We start from the raw sequence: 21,189 nt of genomic DNA on the forward strand, positions 1-21,189 counted from the left end.
GGGGCATATGTGGCACTGGGGGATATATGTGTACCTGGCACATGGGGGGGGCTATATTTGGCACTGGGGCATGTGAGTACCTGGCACCGTGGGGGAATATCTGGCACTGGGGACATATGTGGCACTGGGAGCACAGCCCTAGCAGCAAGGACTACCTCCTAGCAACGAGCATGACACCCAGTGCATGAAACACCTGGCAACGAGCATGACACCCAGTGCATGAAACACCTGGCAACGAGCATGACACCCAGTGCATGAAACCCCTGGCAACGAGCATGACACCCTGAGCATGAAAACCCCTGGCACCGTGCATGGAACCAAGAGCATGAAACCCCTGGCAACGAGCATGACACCCAGTGCATGAAACCCCTGACAACGAGCAGGTAATTGAAAAGTAATTAGAAGCCTTACTGTAGGACTTAATGTGTAATGGGCATTACGGTGTGTGGCATAACGTATCACGGACATTGCGGTGTGTGTCATAATGTGTCACAGGCATTACGGTGTATGGTATACTATATCGCGGGCATTGTGATATGTGGTATAATGTCTCAGGGTCATTGCAGTGTGTGGCATAATGTATCACGGACATTGCGGTGTGTGTCATAATGTGTCACAGACATTGTATGTGCTATAATGTATCAGGGGCATTGCAGTGTGTAGCATAATGTATAATGGGCATTGCGATTCCTGTCATAATGTGTCACAGGCATTACGGTGTGTGGCATAATGTGTCACAGGCATTACGTTGTGTGGCATAATGTGTCGGGGGCATTACAGTGTGTGCATATTGTGTCATGTGCATTATTCTGTGCGGCATAATGTCTAAGGGCCATTGCAGTATGTGGCATAATGTATACTGGGCATTACTATAAGGAGGAAAAATGACAAATAATGTAAGGGGCATGAATCAGGATTATTTTTCTTTCCTGTGGTGGCCAACGTATGGGCGTGCAGGTTGCAAAACTGGGGTATAAGGTAGTCTTTTCCTGCAATGTCACGCCCCTTTATGCAAAACCACGCCCATTCCAACGAAACCACACCCCTTGCGCGCGCGTATTTATCCCTTTCTTGCTCCCAATTATGGAGCATGAAGGGGGGGGGGCGCCGAAGAATTTTTTGGCTTGGGGGAGAAAAATTTCTAGTTACGCCACTGGCCTTGAGGATTGCGTAGGCCATAAAATCCACTCCATATTGAGTGTCAGGTCTCAAATAATGTAAAACTGTAGTAGGAACTTATTTCCACTTTTCCTGCTCTTTTGAAATATGAGAAAATAAGGAAGGGGCAGATTTAACAACAAGTGATATTTTTGTTCTCACTCGTTACTGTAAATCGTGCTCCAGTGACAGTTAGGAGATGATTGGTTATCACTAGTAATGAGTGATAACAAGAATATCAGAAAAACTTTTAATTAAGTTGGACTTAATGAAGAATTTAGTTGCGTGTGTGTGTGTGTGTGTGTGTGTGTGTGTGGAGAGGTACTTTGGAATACACAGACTAGGCCAGTATGTATACTATCACATCTAAAGAAGCTCTGTAGTTTGCAGATTTGCAAAGTGTTAGAAGGGGAACAAATACAGTACAAGCAGGTATCGCCACCCACACACCTAAGCATTGTTTGTAAGCTCTGTTGAAGCTGCTGTTGTTGACAGGTATCACGTTAAGCAACTTGATGCAGCTCATCTATATTTTGTCTAGGTTGCCCAGTACATAAAGTTTGAGATGCCTGTGCTGGATAGCTTTATAGAAAAACTGAAGGAAGAAGAAGAGAGAGAAATTTACAAAGTGACTCAAAGGTAAGATATATGATAGGTGTAGCTCACCAGCACTGCTTGAGAGATATATTCCTTCTAAGTATTACATATATTACTATGAGCATGTTACGTCTTGATCATAAAGACACATTTATCCAGAATACATGTTTTACCTGTTAGTCATCTGAAATGTAATATTTTCATTACTATGAGATGTGACAACATAAATCTAACTATAAATACATACAGTTGACTTTATAAACAGGGGAATTATTTGGAATGACTGGACCGCACATACAAGTAAGTAGCAGCAGCCAGCAACTCCAGAGCTATGTGCAGGAAAGTCAAGACCAGACGTGACCCACAGAGGGCCGCACATTGTGATATGCTTCTCTTCTACTTTACATTACAGTTCTGCACCTCTCTGAACGGGATACAGTGACTACGCAGACACGAGAAAGCCAGCGGCAGTATCCCGCCACAGTTGCAATGCTACTTTCGGTCATTTTAACCATGTGGGCTTGATAACCATAAACACGCTCCTAAGACAGCATACAATGCCTGCAAAGTTAAAATGCTTGAGGCCGTGTTGGGATACTGCCACCAGCTACATACTGTAGTCAATGTTGGCATAGTGACTGTAGATATTCTGACTACATCCCATCTGAGCCAACCCCTAATCGGGCCATAGTACAGATGTAGCCACCTTTATCTTGACTGGCTGAGGCGTTTGTCCCGATCGAGCATACGCAGCGTACCGGGGCATTAGGAGGCGCGCCTAGTCACAGAGAGGCGTACCTAATCGCACGGAAGCAGACAGAGCGTTTGGCGTTACCTTTACGTGTAATACCTGCGATCATCCACCAGATGTCACTTTATACAATCACCACTGCGCATGCGTGTGGTCTCCCGTAAAATACAATACTGAAATATATAATAAGGACTACTTTACTAAGGCGTCTCATTACGCTGCATACAGTAAATACTCATTACGCTGCATTATTTAATACAGTAAATACTCATTACGCTGCATTTATTTAATACAGTATATACGGTACAGATGCAAATAGTACAGCATACAGTATATGATCCATCTACAGTACTTTATGAATATGTGAGCGTCCAAGTCCCGCAGACAAAACAATATAAAACCAGTAGTGTACACTGTCGCAAATGGACGTGTTAGAAGTTCACTATTGCCTCTTGAGATTAGGAATTTTGTACAGTATGTTAGCGTCCTAATCCCGTAGCCATTATGGCATAATCAAAACCAATGGATTTATTAATCTGTCTGCGGCGAAGTGGTGAAGTGTTCCGCTTCCTATACTCAGAGTCCCTGGTTCGATTCCTAAAGTACGAATGCATGTTAGTTTTTTCCAGACACTTTATTTTTTTTTTTATTCACATAAACCAGGGCAAAGCTGCAGGAGCGGATGTACTGTTACGGTTCTATGCACCATACGGTACACATACAATTCTGTAGCAGGGCAGACTCAATGGAAATGGCTACCACCTATGACTCCTTGCCCCACGGAGGCCCTAGGCTACGGAGCAAGTAACAGTCCAGATTTTGCAGGCTATGGGGCAATGCTGAAGGAGCGTCAGTATCCCCTAGCTAAAATACACAGGGGCGATAGGAATAAGCGAGGTCTATGCCCATTACGGTACACCGGTCTCAATCGCATAGCACACTGGCAAAATGTCCGCCGCCCCTGAACCCCCACCACGTGGCAGGCAGTGCTCGGATATGGAGTGAGAGATGGCATAAGTTTTGCAGGCTACGGGGCAATGCTGAAGGAGCGTCCCAATCCCCTAGCCAAAATACACAGGGGCGATAGAGATAAGCGAGGTCTATGCACATTACGTTACACCGGGCTCGATCGCATAGCAAACTGACAAAACACAAGTTTTACATAAAGCAGGGCAAAGCTGCAGGAGAGTTTCTACTGTCAAGGTTCTATGCACCGTACGGTACACATACAATTCTATAGCAGGGCAGACTCAATTGAAATGGATACCGCCTGTGACTCCTAGCTCCATGGAGGCACTCGGCTATGGAGCAAGTAACAGCACAGATTTTGCAGGCTACGGGGCAATGCTGAAGGAGCGTCAGAATCCCCTAGCTAAAATACACAGGGGCCATAGGGATAAGCGAGGTCTATGCACATAACGATACACCGGACCCCATTGCATCGCAAAGTGACAAAATGTCCGAGGCACGTGAACCCCTGCCTTGTGGCAGCACTCAGCTATGGAGCGAGCAACTGCATAGGTTTTACAGGCTACAGGGTAATGCTGAAGGAGCATCAGAATCCCCTAGCTAAAATACACAGGGGTGATAGGGATAAGCGAGGTCTATGCACATAACGATACACCGCAAAGTTCCCCATGGTTTTGATTATGCCTTTTCTTTGAACACGGTATTTTCCACTGCCTCGCCCTACCCCCATCCCACTTTCCCCTTCCCCCCCTGGGAGCCTGCAAAGTACATGCAGTAGACAGGGAGGGAGTTCCAATCAGGTTACAAGACATGTGCAACAGTATGCTACTGTATGTAGGAAAATCCCCCGCCCACTCTGATTTATGTGAAACCTGTGTGCACCATTCCATTGAATGTATAACAAAGAAAAAAATAATAAAGTGAATGTTACAGGAACACATTAAAAAAAAGGTTGGCACTTCCTTCCCATTGGTGTTGGTTTATGCCTTAGGGGACTCGGACGCTAATACTTGTATTTCAAAAGCACGGTATTTTCCACCGCCTCTCCCTACCCCCATCGCACTTCCCCCCTGGGAGCCTGCACAGGTCATGCAGTGGACAGGGAGGGAGTTCAGGTCAGGTACAATACACAAATGCCGACGATCTACAGTACTGTGTTGCTCAGTTAGTTGCGGCGGAATACACTAATTTATACTCCTTACCACTGTGTATTTGTATATAGTGGAATGAATCACTGCTACAGATTTACTTTGATTTATGTGAAACCTGTATGCACCCTTTTATTGAATGTATAACAAAGAAAAAATAATAATAAAGTGATTGTCACGGGAACATATAAAAAAAAAAGGTTGGCACTTTGGGACTCAAACCTGGGACTCTCAGCGTGGGAGGTGGGAGCCTTCATCGCTAGGTTGGTATGGAAGGGGAGACAATTAGCTACTGGAGGGTACCAACCCCAAGTTTCTGTGACCCCCACAAGGCTCATGGCAAGCGTCGGAACCCATGGTGGGTCTGAATTAACGGGCCCATTATAGTCTATGGGAAAATGGGTCCACTTTGCATACTGATATCTCTGGTTAATGTGACACTGGAAAGGGAAACGGGAAGCAACTGTGTATCGGGTCCCCTCCAGTTGTCCGCCTAGCTTCCACAGGATGCAGGGTTTCTGGCTAGATAGGAAATACTGTACAAAAATGCTAAGCATGGTAATTTGACATCCAGGAGCATAGGAGTTTTTATCTCTCTCCATTATACTTAGAAAATTTACATTTGCCACTGTACATTACAAGCTGTTCATACTAATTAGTACACTAGTAGAACATACTGTACAGAGATACTAAGTACAGTGATTTGGCATCCACGAACTTAGGGAGGAGCTTTAATCTCTCTCCATTGTAATCTTTCTAAGTATAATGGAGAGAGATAAAAGCTCCTCTGTAAGTTCCTAGGTGCCAAATTACCGTCCTTAGTATCTCTGTACTCTATGTTCTACTAGTGTACTAATTAGCACGAACAGCTTGTAACGTACAGTGGCAAGTTTAATCTTTCTGTGTATAATGGAGAGAGATAAAAGCTCCTCTGTAAGTTCCTAGATGCCAAATCACCGTCCTTAGTATCTCTGTACAGTATGTTCTACTAGTGTACTAATTAGCACTAACAACTTTTAACTGGATGCCAAATCACCGTACTTAGTATCTCTGTACAGTATGTTCTATTAGGGTACTAATTAGCACGAACAGCTTGTAACGTACAGCGGCAAGTTTAATCTTTCTATGTATAATGGATAGAGATAAAAGCTCCTCCCTAAGTTCCTGGATGCCAAATCACTGTCCGTAGTATCTCTGTACAGTATGTTCTACTAGTGTACTAATTAGCACGAGCAGCTTGTAACGTACAGTGGCAAGTTTAATCTTTCTGTGTATAATGGAGAGAGATAAAAGCTCCTCTGTAAGTTCCTAGATGCCAAATCACCGTCCTTAGTATCTCTGTATAGTATGTTCTACTAGTGTACTAATTAGCACGAACAACTTTTAACTGGATGCCAAATCACCGTACTTAGTATCTCTGTACAGTATGTTCTATTAGGGTACTAATTAGCACGAACAGCTTGTAACGTACAGCGGCAAGTTTAATCTTTCTATGTATAATGGATAGAGATAAAAGCTCCTCCCTAAGTTCCTGGATGCCAAATCACTGTCCGTAGTATCTCTGTACAGTATGTTCTACTAGTGTACTAATTAGCACGAGCAGCTTGTAACGTACAGTGGCAGGTTTGATCTTTCTATGTATAATGTAGAGAGATAAAAGCTCCTCCCTAAGTTCCTGGATGCCAAATAACCGTACTTTGTATATCTATACAGTATTTTCTATTAGGGTACTAATTAGCGCGAACAGCTAATTAGTACCCTAATAGAACATACTGTACAGAGATACTAAGTACGGTGATTTGGCATCCAGTTAAAAGCTGTTCGTGCTAATTAGTACACTAGTAGAACATACTGTACAGAGATACTAAGGACGGTGATTTGGCATCTAGGAACTTAGGGAGGAGCTTTTATCTCTCCATTATACATAGATTAAACTTACCACTGTACGTTACAAGCTGTTCGTGCTAATTAGTACACTAGAAGAACATACTGGGGACTCGGACTCATACAGTACTTGCATTTCAAAAGCACGGTATTTTCCACCGACCCCGCTAGCCCATCGCCCTTCCCCACTGGGAGCCTGCACAGGTCATGCAGTAGACAGGGAGGGAGTTATTCACACAAACCAGGGCAAAGCTGCAGGAGCGGTTGTACTGTTAAGGTTCTATGCACCATACGGTACACATACAATTCTGTAGCAGGGCTGACTCAATTGAAATGGCTACCGCCTGTGACTCCTTGCCCCATGGAGGCCCTCGGCTATGGAGCAAGTAACAGCACAGATTTTGTAGGTCACAGGGCAATGCTGAAGGAGCGTCAGAATCCCCTAGCTAAAATACACAGGGTCGATAGGGATATGCGAGGTCTATGCACTTAACGATACCCCAGACCCCATTGCATCACAAAGTGACAAAATGTCCAAGGCACATGAACATCCACCTTGTGTCAGCACTCCGCTATGGAGCGAGTGATGGCATAGGTTTTGCAGGCTACGGTGCAGTGCTGAAGGAGCGTCAGAATCCCCTAGCTACCTGTAAAATACATAGGGGCGATAGGGTTAAGCGAGGTCTATGCACATAATGCTACAAGGCGGGAGTTCATGTGCCTCGGACATTCTGTCACTTTGTGATGCGATGGGGTCTGGTGTATCGTTATGTGCATAGACCTCGCTTATCCCTATCGACCCAGTGTATTTTAGCTAGGGGATTCTGATGCTCCTTCAGCATTGGCCCGTTCTTTGAACACGGTATTTTCCACTGCCTCGCCCTACCCCCATCCCACTTTCCCCTTCCCCCATGGGAGCCTGCACAGTTCATGCAGTAGACAGGTAGGGAGTTCTGATCAGGTTACAAGACAAGATTTATGTGAAACCTGTGTGCACCCTTCCACTGAATGTATAACAAAGAAAAAAAATTATAATAAAGTGAATGTCACGGGAACTCGGACGCTCATACTGTACATGTATTTCAAAAGCACGGTGTTTATGCATTGTACATACTTCCTTTTACACAATTAGTTGCGTCTCCATTAGTGATGAGCGGGTTAGGTTTCTCGGAAACCGAACCCCCCCGAACTTCACCCTTTTTACACGGGTCCGAGCCATACTCTGATTCTCCCGTATGGCTCGGGTAACCCGAGCGCGCCCGAACGTCATCATCCCGCTGTCGGATTCTGGCGAGATTCGGATTCTATATAAGCAGCCGCGCGTCGCCGCCATTTTCACTCGTGCATTGCAAATGTTAGGGAGAGGACGTGGCTGGCGTCCTCTCCGTTATTGTTGAATTTGATTGTGCATTATTGCTTAATTAATTGTGGGGAGGACTGGGGAGCAGCTGTATAATATAGGAGGAGTAAAGTGCAGAGTTTTGCTGATCAGTGACCACCAGTTATCCGTTCTCTGCCTGAAAAAAACGCTCCATATCTGTGCTCAGTGTGCTGCATATATATCTGTGCTCACACTGCTTAATTGTGGGGACTGGGGAGCAGCTGTATTATATAGCAGGAGTACAGTGCAGAGTTTTGCTGACAGTGACCACCAGTACGTTGTTTGCCTGAAAAACACTCCATATCTGTGCTCAGTGTGCTGCTTTATTTTAATGTGGGGACTGGGGACCACCAGTATAATTAATATTATATAGGAGGAGTACAGTGCAGAGTTTTGCTGACAGTGACCACCATTATACGTTGTCTGCCTGAAAAACACTCCATATCTGTGCTCAGTGTGCTGCTTTATTGTGGGGACTGGGGAGTCGGGACCACCAGTATAATATTAGATAGGAGGAGTACAGTGCAGAGTTTTGCTGACACAGTGACCACCAGTATACTATATATAGCAGTACGGTACGGAAGGCCACTGCTGTACCTACCTCTGTGTCGTCATTAAGTATACTATCCATCTACATTCTATACCTGTGGTGCATTTTAGTTTTGCAGTTTGCTGACACAGTGACCACCAGTATACTATATATAGCAGTACGGTACGGAAGGCCACTGCTGTACCTACCTCTGTGTCGTCATTAAGTATACTATCCATCTACATTCTATACCTGTGGTGCATTTTAGTTGTGCGCAGTATATATAGTAGTAGGCCATTGCTATTGATACTGGCATATAATTCCACACATTAAAATATGGAGAACAAAAATGTGGAGGTTAAAATAGGGAAAGATCAAGATCCACTTCCAGCTCGTGCTGAAGCTGCTGCCACTAAGCATGGCTGAGACGATGAAATGCCATCAACGTCGTCTGCCAAGGCCGATGCCCAATGTCATAGTAGAGAGCATGTAAAATCCAAAAAACAAAAGTTCAGTAAAATGACCCAAAAATCAAAATTAAAAGCGTCTGAGGAGAAGCGTAAACTTGCCAATATGCCATTTACGACACGGAGTGGCAAGGAACGGCTGAGGCCCTGGCCTATGTTCATGGCTAGTGGTTCAGCTTCACATGAGGATGAAAGCACTCATCCTCTCGCTAGAAAAATGAAAAGACTTAAGCTGGCAAAAGCACAGCAAAGAACTGTGCGTTCTTCTAAATTACAAATACCCAAGGAGAGTCCAATTGTGTCGGTTGCGATGCCTGACCTTCCCAACACTGGACGGGAAGAGCTTGCGCCTTCCACCATTTGCACGCCCCCTGCAAGTGCTGGAAGGAGCACCCGCAGTCCAGTTCCTGATAGTCAAATTGAAGATGTCACAGTTGAAGTATACCAGGATGAGGATATGGGTGTTGCTGGCGCTGGGGAGGAAATTGACAAGGAGGATTCTGATGGTGAGGTGGTTTGTTTAAGTCAGGCACCCGGGGAGACACCTGTTGTCCGTGGGACGAATATGGCCATTGACATGCCTGGTCAAAATACAAAAAAAATCAGCTCTTCGGTGTGGAATTATTTCAACACAAATGCGGACAACAGGTGTCAAGCCGTGTGTTGCCTTTGTCAAGCTGTAATAAGTAGGGGTAAGGACGTTAACCACCTCGGAACATCCTCCCTTATACGTCACCTGCAGCGCATTCATCATAAGTCAGTGACAAGTTCAAAAACTTTGGGTGACAGCGGAAGCAGTCCACTGACCACTAAATCCCTTCCTCTTGTAACCAAGCTCCTGCAAACCACACCACCAACTCCCTCAGTGTCAATTTCCTCCTTATCCAGGAAAGCCAATAGTCCTGCAGGCCATGTCACTGGCAAGTCTGACGAGTCCTCTCCTGCCTGGGATTCCTCCGATGCATCCTTGAGTGTAACGCCTACTGCTGCTGGCGCTGCTGTTGTAGCTGCTGGGAGTCGATCGTCATCCCAGAGGGGAAGTCGGAAGACCACTTGTACTACTTCCAGTAAGCAATTGACTGTCCAACAGTCCTTTGCGAGGAAGATGAAATATCACAGCAGTCATCCTGCTGCAAAGCAGATAACTCAGGCCTTGGCAGCCTGGGCGGTGAGAAACGTGGTTCCGGTATCCACCGTTAATTCAGAGGCAACTAGAGACTTGATTGAGGTACTGTGTTCCCGGTACCAATAGCATCTAGGTTCCATTTCTCTAGGCAGGCGATACCGAAAATGTACACAGACCTCAGAAAAAGACTCACCAGTGTCCTAAAAAATGCAGTTGTACCCAATGTCCACTTAACCACGGACATGTGGACAAGTGGAGCAGGGCAGACTCAGGACTATATGACTGTGACAGCCCACTGGGTAGATGTATTGCCTCCCGCAGCAAGAACAGCAGCGGCGGCACCAGTAGCAGCATCTCGCAAACGCCAACTCGTTCCTAGGCAGGCTACGCTTTGTATCACCGCTTTCCAGAAGAGGCACACAGCTGACAACCTCTTACGGAAACTGAGGAAGATCATCGCAGAATGGCTTACCCCAATTGGACTCTCCTGGGGATTTGTGACATCGGACAACGCCAGCAATATTGTGCGTGCATTACATCTGGGCAAATTCCAGCACGTCCCATGTTTTGCACATACATTGAATTTGGTGGTGCAGAATTATTTAAAAAACGACAGGGTCGTGCAAGAGATGCTGTCGGTGGCCCGAAGAATTGCGGGCTACTTTCGGCATTCAGCCACCGCGTACAGAAGACTGGAGCACCACCAAACAATCCTGAACCTGCCCTGCCATCATCTGAAGCAAGAGGTGGTAACGAGGTGGAATTCAAACCTCTATATGCTTCAGAGGATGGAGGAGCAGCAAAAGGCCATTCAAGCCTATACATCTGGCCACGATATAGGCAAAGGAGGGGGAATGCACCTGACTCAAGCGCAGTGGAGAATGATTTCAACGTTGTGCAAGGTTCTGCAACCCTTCGAACTTGCCACACATGAAGTCAGTTCAGACACTGCCAGCCTGAGTCAGGTCATTCCCCTCATCAGGCTTTTGCAGAAGAAGCTGGAGACATTGAAGGAGGAGCTAAAACAGAGCGATTCCGCTAGGCATGTGGGACTTGTGGATGGAGCCCTTAATTCGCTTAACCAGGATTCACGGGTGGTCAATCTGTTGAAATCAGAGCACTACATTTTGGCCACCGTGCTCGATCCTAGATTTAAAACCTACGTTGTATCTCTCTTTCCGGCAGACACAAGTCTGCAGAGGTTCAAAGACCTGCTGGTGAGAAAATTGTCAAGTCAAGCGGAACGTGACCCGTCAACATCTCCTCCTTCACATTCTCCCGCAACTGGGGGTGCGAGGAAAAGGCTAAGAATTCCGAGCCCACCCGCTGGCGGTGATGCAGGGCAGTCTGGAGCGAGTGCTGACATCTGGTCCGGACTGAAGGACCTGCCAACGATTACTGACATGTCGTCTACTGTCACTTCATATGATTCTCTCACCATTGAAAGAATGGTGGAGGATTATATGAGTGACCGCATCCAAGTAGGCACGTCAGACAGTCCGTACGTATACTGGCAGGAAAAAGACGCAATTTGGAGGCCCTTTCACAAACTGGTTTTATTCTACCTAAGTTGCCCTCCCTCCAGTGTGTACTCCGAAAGAGTGTTTAGTGCAGCCGCTCACCTTGTCAGCAATCGGCGTACGAGGTTACTTCCAGAAAATGTGGAGAAGATGATGTTCATCAAAATGAATTATAATCAATTCCTCCGTGGAGACATTCACCAGCAGCAATTGCCTCCACAAAGTACACAGGGACCTGAGATGGTGGATTCCAGTGGGGACGAATTAATAATCTGTGAGGAGGGGGATGTACACAGTGAAAGGGGTGAGGAATCGGAGGATGATGATGAGGTGGACATCTTGCCTCTGTAGAGCCAGTTTGTGCAAGGAGAGATTGATTGCTTCTTTTTTTGGTGGGGGCCCAAACCAACCAGTCATTTCAGTCACAGTCGTGTGGCAGACCCTGTCGCTGAAATTATGGGTTCGTTAAAGTGTGCATGTCCTGTTTATACAACATAAGGGTGGGTGGGAGGGCCCAAGGACAATTCCGTCTTGCACCTCTTTTTTTCTTTCATTTTTCTTTGCATCATGTGCTGTTTGGGGACAATTTTTTTGAAGTGCCATCCTGCCTGACACTGCAGTGCCACTCCTAGATGGGCCAGGTCTTTGTGTCGGCCACTTGTGTCGCTTAGCTTAGTCACACAGCGACCTTGGTGCGCCTCTTTTTTTCTTTGCATTATGTGCTGTTTGGGGACAATTTTTTTGAAGTGCCATCCTGCCTGACACTGCAGTGCCACTCCTAGATGGGCCAGGTGTTTGTGTCGGCCACTTGTGTCGCTTAGCTTAGTCACACAGCGACCTTGGTGCGCCTCTTTTTTTCTTTGCATCATGTGCTGTTTGGGGACTATTTTTTTGAAGTGCCATCATGCCTGACACTGCACTGCCACTCCTAGATGGGCCAGGTGTTTGTGTCGGCCACTTGTGTCGCTTAGCTTAGCCATCCAGCGACCTCGGTGCAAATTTTAGGACTAAAAATAATATTGTGAGGTGTTCAGAATAGACTGGAAATGAGTGGAAATTATGGTTATTGAGGTTAATAATACTATGGGATCAAAATGACCCCCAAATTCTATGATTTAAGCTGTTTTTTAGGGTTTTTTGAAAAGAACACCCGAATCCAAAACGCACCCAAATCCGACAAAAAAATTTCGGTGAGGTTTTGCCAAAATGCGTCCGAATCCAAAACACGGCCGCGGAACCGAATCCAATACCAAAACACAAAACCCGAAAAATGTCCGGTGCACATCACTAGTCTCCATACACAATCTTGCGTCTACATACACAAGTGTTTTAACATGTTCGTTTGTGTCTGTATAAACTATTTATTTATATTGAGAACTCTCACCGTCTGACCATTGGTCCCCATCTATTAACATTACAGTCGTCACTGACCATTTGCCAGAGCTGTAGATCAATCTGCCGCTATACGATCGAAAGTACTGGATTAGTGGAGCATTAGCCACCCAGTGGTGGAGATGTGTAATGCATGCTGAGTATCTAGAATCGCCTCAACGCGCCTGCCTGTGATTAAACTCGGCAAGCTAAGCTATCGCCTTAGCGTGACTAAACCTCCGTCTAGGCAGAGAATCGGTCAAGATAAAGGTGGCTACATCTGTATATATAATTATAAGTATAATATTTACTTTACTTTTATAACCTTATTCTCTCTCAAACTCTCATAAGTGCTCCAAAGGTATGTCTAGAAGCTACATGTCACAACAAGGAAAGCCAAGTAAAAATGTGTCATCAATACCAAGCCCGTAACTAGCATACGGCTCTGGGGGCGACACCGTCGCTGCCCCAAAACCCTTTGTTGTGGGTAGCAGGATTACTGGAACAGCACCACGCAGCCAGAATCACTGCAGCAGTGCCACACATTGCATCCTGTGGAATGTTCCAGACATTTACCCTCCAGTCTGTGCAGCCGTTTGAAGCATCCTCAGGACCAGTGGTGCCGAGAGAGGGGGGAGAAGGTACAAATTACCCGGGCCCAGGTCTGATAGAGGGGCCCAGTGAGGGCCCTGTGGGGGCCCCCAAGCTTCCTCCCCCTTAACTGACAGCAGCAGCTACAGCTCTTCTCCTCAGGCCAGCACACGCTGCTGTGTGCTGGGCTGAAGTGTGGCCATGGAGGCACTTAAAATACAATTTTTTCACATGACCACGCCTCCTGTGAGTTGGCCACGGCCCCTGAAAAATACCTGGTCCCAGCCAGACACTCTACTGCCTTGTATGGGTGTGTCAGTGGCGTGCGGTGGGGTGAGGAAGAGCCGTTCCTGTCATACTAACGTTTGTGCCAGAGTTTTGACTGTATAAATTATATGAAAAATACACCGAATATTTTAGAAATATCTTCCTTGGATTATTCTAATCATTTTTATAGTCAAAACTCTGGATTAAAAAGTCTGTCAGGAGAGGCAGTGTCTCCCCGGCCTATCTTTTCCACACATCTCTAATCAAAACTCACCAAATTTCCAAGAGTTTATAATGCTGACATGCACCCTTTGGGTTATATATTGTGTGTAACTCTGGTTCTGGTGCTAGCCAGTGCCTCCTCAGCCATTTACCTAACCGCACGTCCCTGGGGTGTGTAATATCTATCTATGTACTGTACAGTATATACATATGTCTGTCTGTCTAACTATCTCTAAATATGTCATGGCTGGCGCTCTGTCCAAAATACTGCTCAATTTCCCGGGTGCCCTTAGTGGGATGACAGGTAGTATAAGCAGAAATACTGTGGCACTCTCGGGACTTACTAATGTAACAATATATTCTGGTGATGACCACTAATGAGCAAGTCAACATTTCAGTTTACTCAACTTTAATCATAGTAAGTCCTGAAAGTTCTGTGACATTTCTGCATATACTATGTGTGTGTGTGTGTGTGTGTGTGTGTGTGTGTGTGTGTGTGTGTGTGTGTGTTTATATATGTATAATTAAAAAATTAACCAAGCGCCAGCTGATAATATTTAGATATCTGCAGCCTCTAAAGTGGGTAAGCTCCTCCCACAGTGGATGAAACAAGAAATAACAGTTTTTTTCCCACGAATCGAAAAAAGTAGAGGCGCTGATATAGAAATATTATTGAAAGATACACAGTATAACAATGTATATAATTTTTCAATTTATTAAGCAATAAAAAATGATTATTTCTATTGATACCGGCCGGTAAATACAATCAAATAAATTTCACTGTTTATACAATCCTAAAAAATAAAGGATTTAAAAACATACATATAAAAAAGATATATATATATATATATATATATATATATATATATATATATATATATATATAAAATAAAACTGTAAAACAGAATGTCCTGTAGAATAATCTCATATCCAGATATTGGTAATTTATTCCACCACTGTATATGCCCAATTTATATAATTCTAATCACTCTTCCCGTCCGCTGGTAGCAGTTCCTTTAAAGGCGGACATATCTGGAAATCATGTGATTGGATTTTAATTCATAGATACTTATAAGGTGCCCAAAGATTGTATTGGCTTGCCTGGCAAGGTTTGATGTATAGGGAGTCTCTTAAACAATGCAAAATAGAGGGGGCCAAGCTTTTCTTTATACGGAAAGTTGTTAGGCTGATAGTAGGAGAGTTTGACTGCGGTATTTCCACTGGAGCGAGGTGGGAAAAAAACTGTTATTTCTTGTTTATATATGTGCATGTGTGTGTATACAATGATTGCACTATAGCGCATCCTTTGTCCCTAAATTACAATGGAGGATCCACTTTCACAAAATGATGGTGTTCCAGGGAATGCGCTCTGCAACCAATGCAGCTTTTATGTGACTGACCCACCATCCTAATAGTGAACGTTTTGAGTGGGTACTTCTCATGTAAAGAGGTGCAGCCAAAGAGATGCAGCCATGCAACTAACAGGGTGTGGCCACACACCCCGCAGGGGGGTCCCCAGGAAGTTACTGTACCGGGGCCCAGGATTTCTCTTGGCAGCCCTGCTCTGGGCACTCTGACCAGTACTATACATTAATTCTTATAAACACAGCGCTTACTAAACCACCAAGCAAACCATAAAATTATCAATTAATGACCACTATTAGTTAATATCCGGTTTTTGCAGCTCCTAATGGTGGTACTGTTCCACCAAATGAAACAGACAATTATACAATAAACAAACCAGGAGCGCTGAAACCAGATATAAAAAATATATTTTGTACAGCTTTATTAAAATATAATCCACATATATGACCACATTTAAAATAAATATAAGAATTACTTAAATCCTGTGCCTCTGACTCAATATAAATGTCCGTTTAAGATTTTTATATAAATCCATCCATATATGTACTGCGGTAAGTCTATATCAACTTCTCATGAGGATATATTTGGCATCCAAATTATATAGTCTCTGTGACCCAGTTTCTTATAACCACATATGCATGTGTGTCCACGGGGGAGAGCGCTGTGATGTTTAGATGTCTCCAGCGGTATGCTACGACCCCGAATTAGCAGTGTGAGCTGATGGATACTCACGGCAGCCGCAGCTGTGATAGTTAGATGTCTCCAGCGGTATATTGCGACGGTTTCGTCAGAGGTTTTAAAACCTCTGACGAATTCGCTTGCCCTACTGGCGGAGAAACGCGTAAGGAGGGCACTCATCACTTGAATCCTGTTGTCTGACGACTCCTTACTTCCCTCTGTGGCTGCACCATTGGCCGGCGAGCCGCTCATTGGGGTTATTGCTGAAGCGTGACCTGGCTAAAGAGGCACGCTCCCCGCTCATCATAAGCTGCGGCAGCCGTGAGTATCCATCAGCTCACATTGCGGCTATATCATTCCGGGGTCGCAATATACCGCTGGAGACATCTAACTATCACAGCTGCGGCTGCCGTGAGTATCCATCAGCTCACACTGCTAATTCGGGGTCGTAGCATACCGCTGGAGACATCTAAACATCACAGCGCTCTCCCCCGTGGACACACATGCATATGTGGTTATAAGAAACTGGGTCACAGAGACTATATAATTTGGATGCCAAATATATCCTCATGAGAAGTTGATATAGACTTACCGCAGTACATATATGGATGGATTTATATAAAAATCTTAAACGGACATTTATATTGAGTCAGAGGCACAGGATTTAAGTAATTCTTATATTTATTTTAAATGTGGTCATATATGTGGATTATATTTTAATAAAGCTGTACAAAATATATTTTTTATATCTGGTTTCAGCGCTCCTTGTTTGTTTATTGTATAATTGTCAGTGCTATACATCCCAGTGGCCCCCCCTTTTCTGCGTGACATCATGATGTCATGTGCTTATGGGGCAGGGCTGGCACAGGGTACTACAGAGCCCTGTTGCGCTGCTGATCCCAATTTATTTATAATGTTGTAATAATTCTGTCCTGCAAAATGAAAACTCGTATTTGCATTGCTCTGCAAAGCTATGCAGAGAGTACTTGGCAAGGATCACCCTCACCCTGTCCCTCAGCCTTTTCAAAACATCCAAAAATGCCCATTTTGTTCTGCAGTATGGGCACTATTATGGAGCTCTAACTTGCATACCTGATTTCTGTAAATGAAAAAAAAAAAAAGCATTAGCTCGGAGTACCATGACTTGAAAACTATATGTTCGCAAATCTGCTTATATCTTCTTACATCTATATACTTTACCTAAAAAAGTAAGACTCGAGTTCAGAACATGGGACCCCTGGCCTATCCATTTCACTATCCACGTAGCCCTGTAATGGGAATAGTAACCTGCGGTGAGCGAAAAGGAGTGAGCCCCAATGCCCGAAGCTTGGCAAGCGTAGCGACCCCGCGAGGGTCCACTTTTACTGTTCTTAAGTTTTATGATGTTCTGAAGCAGTTTAGTTATGCTAATCCTGGGGGTCCCATGTTCTGAACTTGAACCAGAAAGTACATAATCCCCAGTGTGTATATAGTTAGTATATATTATTTTGAACTATTTTAATCTTTATGCTTTCGAAAGACTTTGGAGCCCTATGCAATCCATATAGGTGCACCACTCAAAAAAAAAAATCACAAATTTCACATTCTGTGCATGCCGTAAAGTGCCTGCTTTGAGTACATCTTGATAGAATATGGCTGCCATAGACACTTCATAATGGAAAGAGTCTAGTCTGGTGGTGCTCATGTCAAGATAGGGGAGATTTTTTTCTTCCACTTCTTCCCTCCATTTTTGCATTAGCATACATTTTCATAAGGGAAAATGCTTCTAAAACTAAAATGTATACACTTGTCCCTATAACCGTATGATAACTTTGTATAAAGTATATATTCTGTTTTTTTGCGGTGAATATTGGAGGTTGCATTAATTGCCTAATGAAGCTTTGCCAATAATTGTGTAAAGGTGTGTTGATTATACAGAATCTTCCACCTTAAAAAAAAAAAAAAACTAAACGTAAACCTACATATATTATACTACTGACAATTACTGCAAGGACATTATCACCAGTATAAGCAATATCTCTGCAAAACATTAATCTGGCCATGAAGTGTCAAAAACTGTCAGATATACTTTTTGGTTACAAGATGTCCTTTATACTGTATGTCTAGAAATAACTGAAATATCTAAAGATGGCAACACCTGGATAAGTAATGCCTTTAGAGACATTAAAGAGAAGAAGGCTAACAAGATATCTACCCATAAAATGACCTTCATAACAGATCATCAACACCATGGCACTGACATATTCAGACATTGAACTTTTTAATCGTTTTCATTCTGAGGATTTATTCCAAGTCATAATTGCCATGGGTTGCAAAGCAGTGTCATTAAAAAGGAGCAAGGGGCAAACCTAATGTTTGTACATGCCAACAGAATCTATCTAACAACTGGCACAAATACAAATGTAAACAGTATAGTACAAACTACAGGAAGGGATCTCCAAGGATCAAACACATTGGCAACAACCAAATAAATCAAAGGGCAGGTGCTAATTAAGTCATAAAGGCCACAAGATTAGTGTACTGTATACTTGAATAACATTTGATTTCTGGGCATAAATCCTGCCTGTGGTGTATGATGGGCATTATCACTATATTTAGTCTGAATCTCTGAAAGCTGAGATTGTGGCCAGGATTTCTGATGGAAATAATGCCATGAGTGAGTCTTTAAGGTCTGACTAATATAAAGCCCTTCCTGGCAGCACCACAAAGTGTAATAAGCACATTTACCTCAGGAGAGTTGCTGGATTGAAAATTTGTTACATTGTTTACATTTATAAGCAAAACAGGTCTATAAAATGATATGTCCCTGCAACACATCCTTAAGTAAAGAGGAAAAGTTATTCCCTAACGCAGTGGTTCCCAAACTTTTTTGAATCACGGCACCCTAGAGTATCAGAATTTTTTCATGGCACCTCTAGGCCAAAAGTTTCTTATTGGGAAATTTAGAAAGAAATATTAAATAAAGTAAATTGTGTTTATGTCATCCTTAGGATTAATTTTGTGGTGAGGGTCAAGATTTGCTTCTGTTTGTCCACATATTATATAAGTGACAGCCACCAGCACTGGTGTTACGTATTACATTGACCATAAAATAATCTGAATTGGTCCTGGACCACCAAACCAAGGCACCCCTGAAAGTGTCCTGAGGCATCCCAGGGAGATGCCGCAGGGAGATTCCGGGCGCCTGCTGAGATTGTGTTATCAGCGGCGCCCGGCACTCCCTGCATAGCCGGCGGCAGGAGCTCACTATGGAGCTCTTGCTTCAGGCTCCCGGCTCAGTGCGCGCTATGAAGTGAGATGTCATGACGTCTCTCTCATAGTGCTGGGGAGCTGAGTGAAGCGGACGCCAGGAGGATCACAGCGGGAGCAAGGATTGGTAAGTATGGTGTTTTTTTTGTTTTTATAAAAAACGTGTGACCACTACTGGGGGCATAACTACAAGGGGCAAGCTACTGGGGGGCATTACTACTTGGGGCAAACTACATGGGGCAAACCTACAGGGGCGCATTACTACTTGGGGCAAACCTACAGGGGCGCATTACTACTGAGGGCATAACTACAGGGGCACATTACTAGTGGGGGCATAACTACAGGGGCATTACTACTGGGGGTATAACTACAGGGGCACATTACTAGTGGGGGCATAACTACAGGGGCGCATTACTACTGGGGGTATAACTACAGGGGCATTACTACTGGGGGCATTACTACTGGGGCCATTACTACTTGGGGAAAGCTACTGCGAGCATTACTACTGGGGGCAAACTACATGGGGCAAACCTACAGGGGCACATTACTACTGAGGGCATAACTACAGGGGCACATTACTACTGAGGGCATAACTACAGGGGAACATTACTACTGGGGGCGTAACTACTGGGGTGCATTACTACTGGGGGTATAACTACAGGGGTATTACTACTGGGGCATAACTACAGGGGCTAAACTACTGGGGGCATTACTACTTGGCGCAAACTACTGGGGGCAAACTACATGGGGCTAAACTACAGGGGAGCATTACTACAGGTGCGCATTACTACAGGGGCATTACTAGGGGCAAACTACTGGGGCAAACTACATGGGGCTAAACTACAGGGGCGCATTACTACTGGGGGCTAAACTACATGGCTAAACGACTAGGGGCATTACTACAGGGGCTAAACTACAGGGGCATTACTACAGGCTACATTACTACTGGGGGCAATACTACACATGGGCATTACCATTAAGGGTATTACCAATGAGGGCGTTGTAAAGGGGGCACTTCATAAGGGGCATCACTCCTGGGGACATAAGGGGCACTACTACTGGGGGCATTGCATAAGGGTCACCACTACTATGGGCTCTATATAAGGGGCACTACCACTGTGGGCACTACCAGTACAGTTGACATTGCATAAGGAGCACTACTACTGTGGGCATTGTAAAAGGGGCGCTACTGCTGTGGGCATTGTGTATTACGGGGTGCTACTACTGTCAGCATTATGTTTATTGGGGGTGGTCTACTGTGGGCATTATTACTATTGTGTGGCCCCTTTCTTTTTTAGACCACGCACCCTTTTTGGGGCGCGCGCCGTAGGCGCGCCCAGTACCTTTATTGCATGGGCGCTGGGGGGTGGGGGGGGTTGAGTTCCACCACCTCTCTACGACCACTTTAAGCACTGGAGGGAAGTATTAATAGGCAAAATTGGCTAAAGCTTTAAAACAAATAGATATTTTGGAAGATGTCAGGGACATCAGTCAGGAGAGGTTGATGCAGAAAGTAAGACCCAAGGGTGTTAAAAACAATGGTGGCTTTTGTTGGTTCACTTTAGCCAAGTTGTTCTTTGGAGAAACTTTGACCCAGAAAGACCAATAAGACTAATATATAGATCACATATCCAGCCTCCGCGTGAGATGCAGAAGGTCCGTGTTTCCCAAATGTCACCAATACAGTCCAGGTTTTAAGGATATCCATGCTTGCACCCTGATGATATAAAATTGACTGAGGTACTACTAATTAAGTCACCTTTGCTCAAGCATGGCTGTCCTTAAAACCTGGACTGTAATGGCGGAATTTTGGAAACTCTGCAGTAGGTGCTCCTTTTGTTGCACATGCCAGAGCTTTTCACATTTTTCTCTAGAGTGTTTGTGCTTCTTTACTGACATTTTAACTCATTGGTAGC

General features: G+C 44.5%; 1 protein-coding gene and 1 long non-coding RNA gene across 9 annotated transcripts in view; one reads left to right on the forward strand and one right to left on the reverse strand.

Annotated features, from left to right (window-relative positions):
• RASSF4 (Ras association domain family member 4) overlaps window positions 1–21,189 on the forward strand; it is a 467,259-nt gene that overhangs the window by 432,393 nt on the left and 13,677 nt on the right. For all 8 annotated transcript variants that reach the window (XM_063958615.1, XM_063958612.1, XM_063958620.1 and 5 more), the window contains one exon: window positions 1,700–1,797. In XM_063958615.1, coding sequence (XP_063814685.1) covers window positions 1,700–1,797 — 98 coding nt within the window. The remainder of the gene's footprint in view (window positions 1–1,699; window positions 1,798–21,189) is intronic.
• LOC135055035 (uncharacterized) overlaps window positions 1–21,189 on the reverse strand; it is a 272,995-nt gene that overhangs the window by 125,514 nt on the left and 126,292 nt on the right. The gene's annotated exons all lie outside the window — the stretch shown is intronic.

The sequence above is a fragment of the Pseudophryne corroboree genome, chromosome 3, assembly GCF_028390025.1.
Source record: "Pseudophryne corroboree isolate aPseCor3 chromosome 3, aPseCor3.hap2, whole genome shotgun sequence".
Taxonomy (NCBI): domain Eukaryota; kingdom Metazoa; phylum Chordata; class Amphibia; order Anura; family Myobatrachidae; genus Pseudophryne; species Pseudophryne corroboree.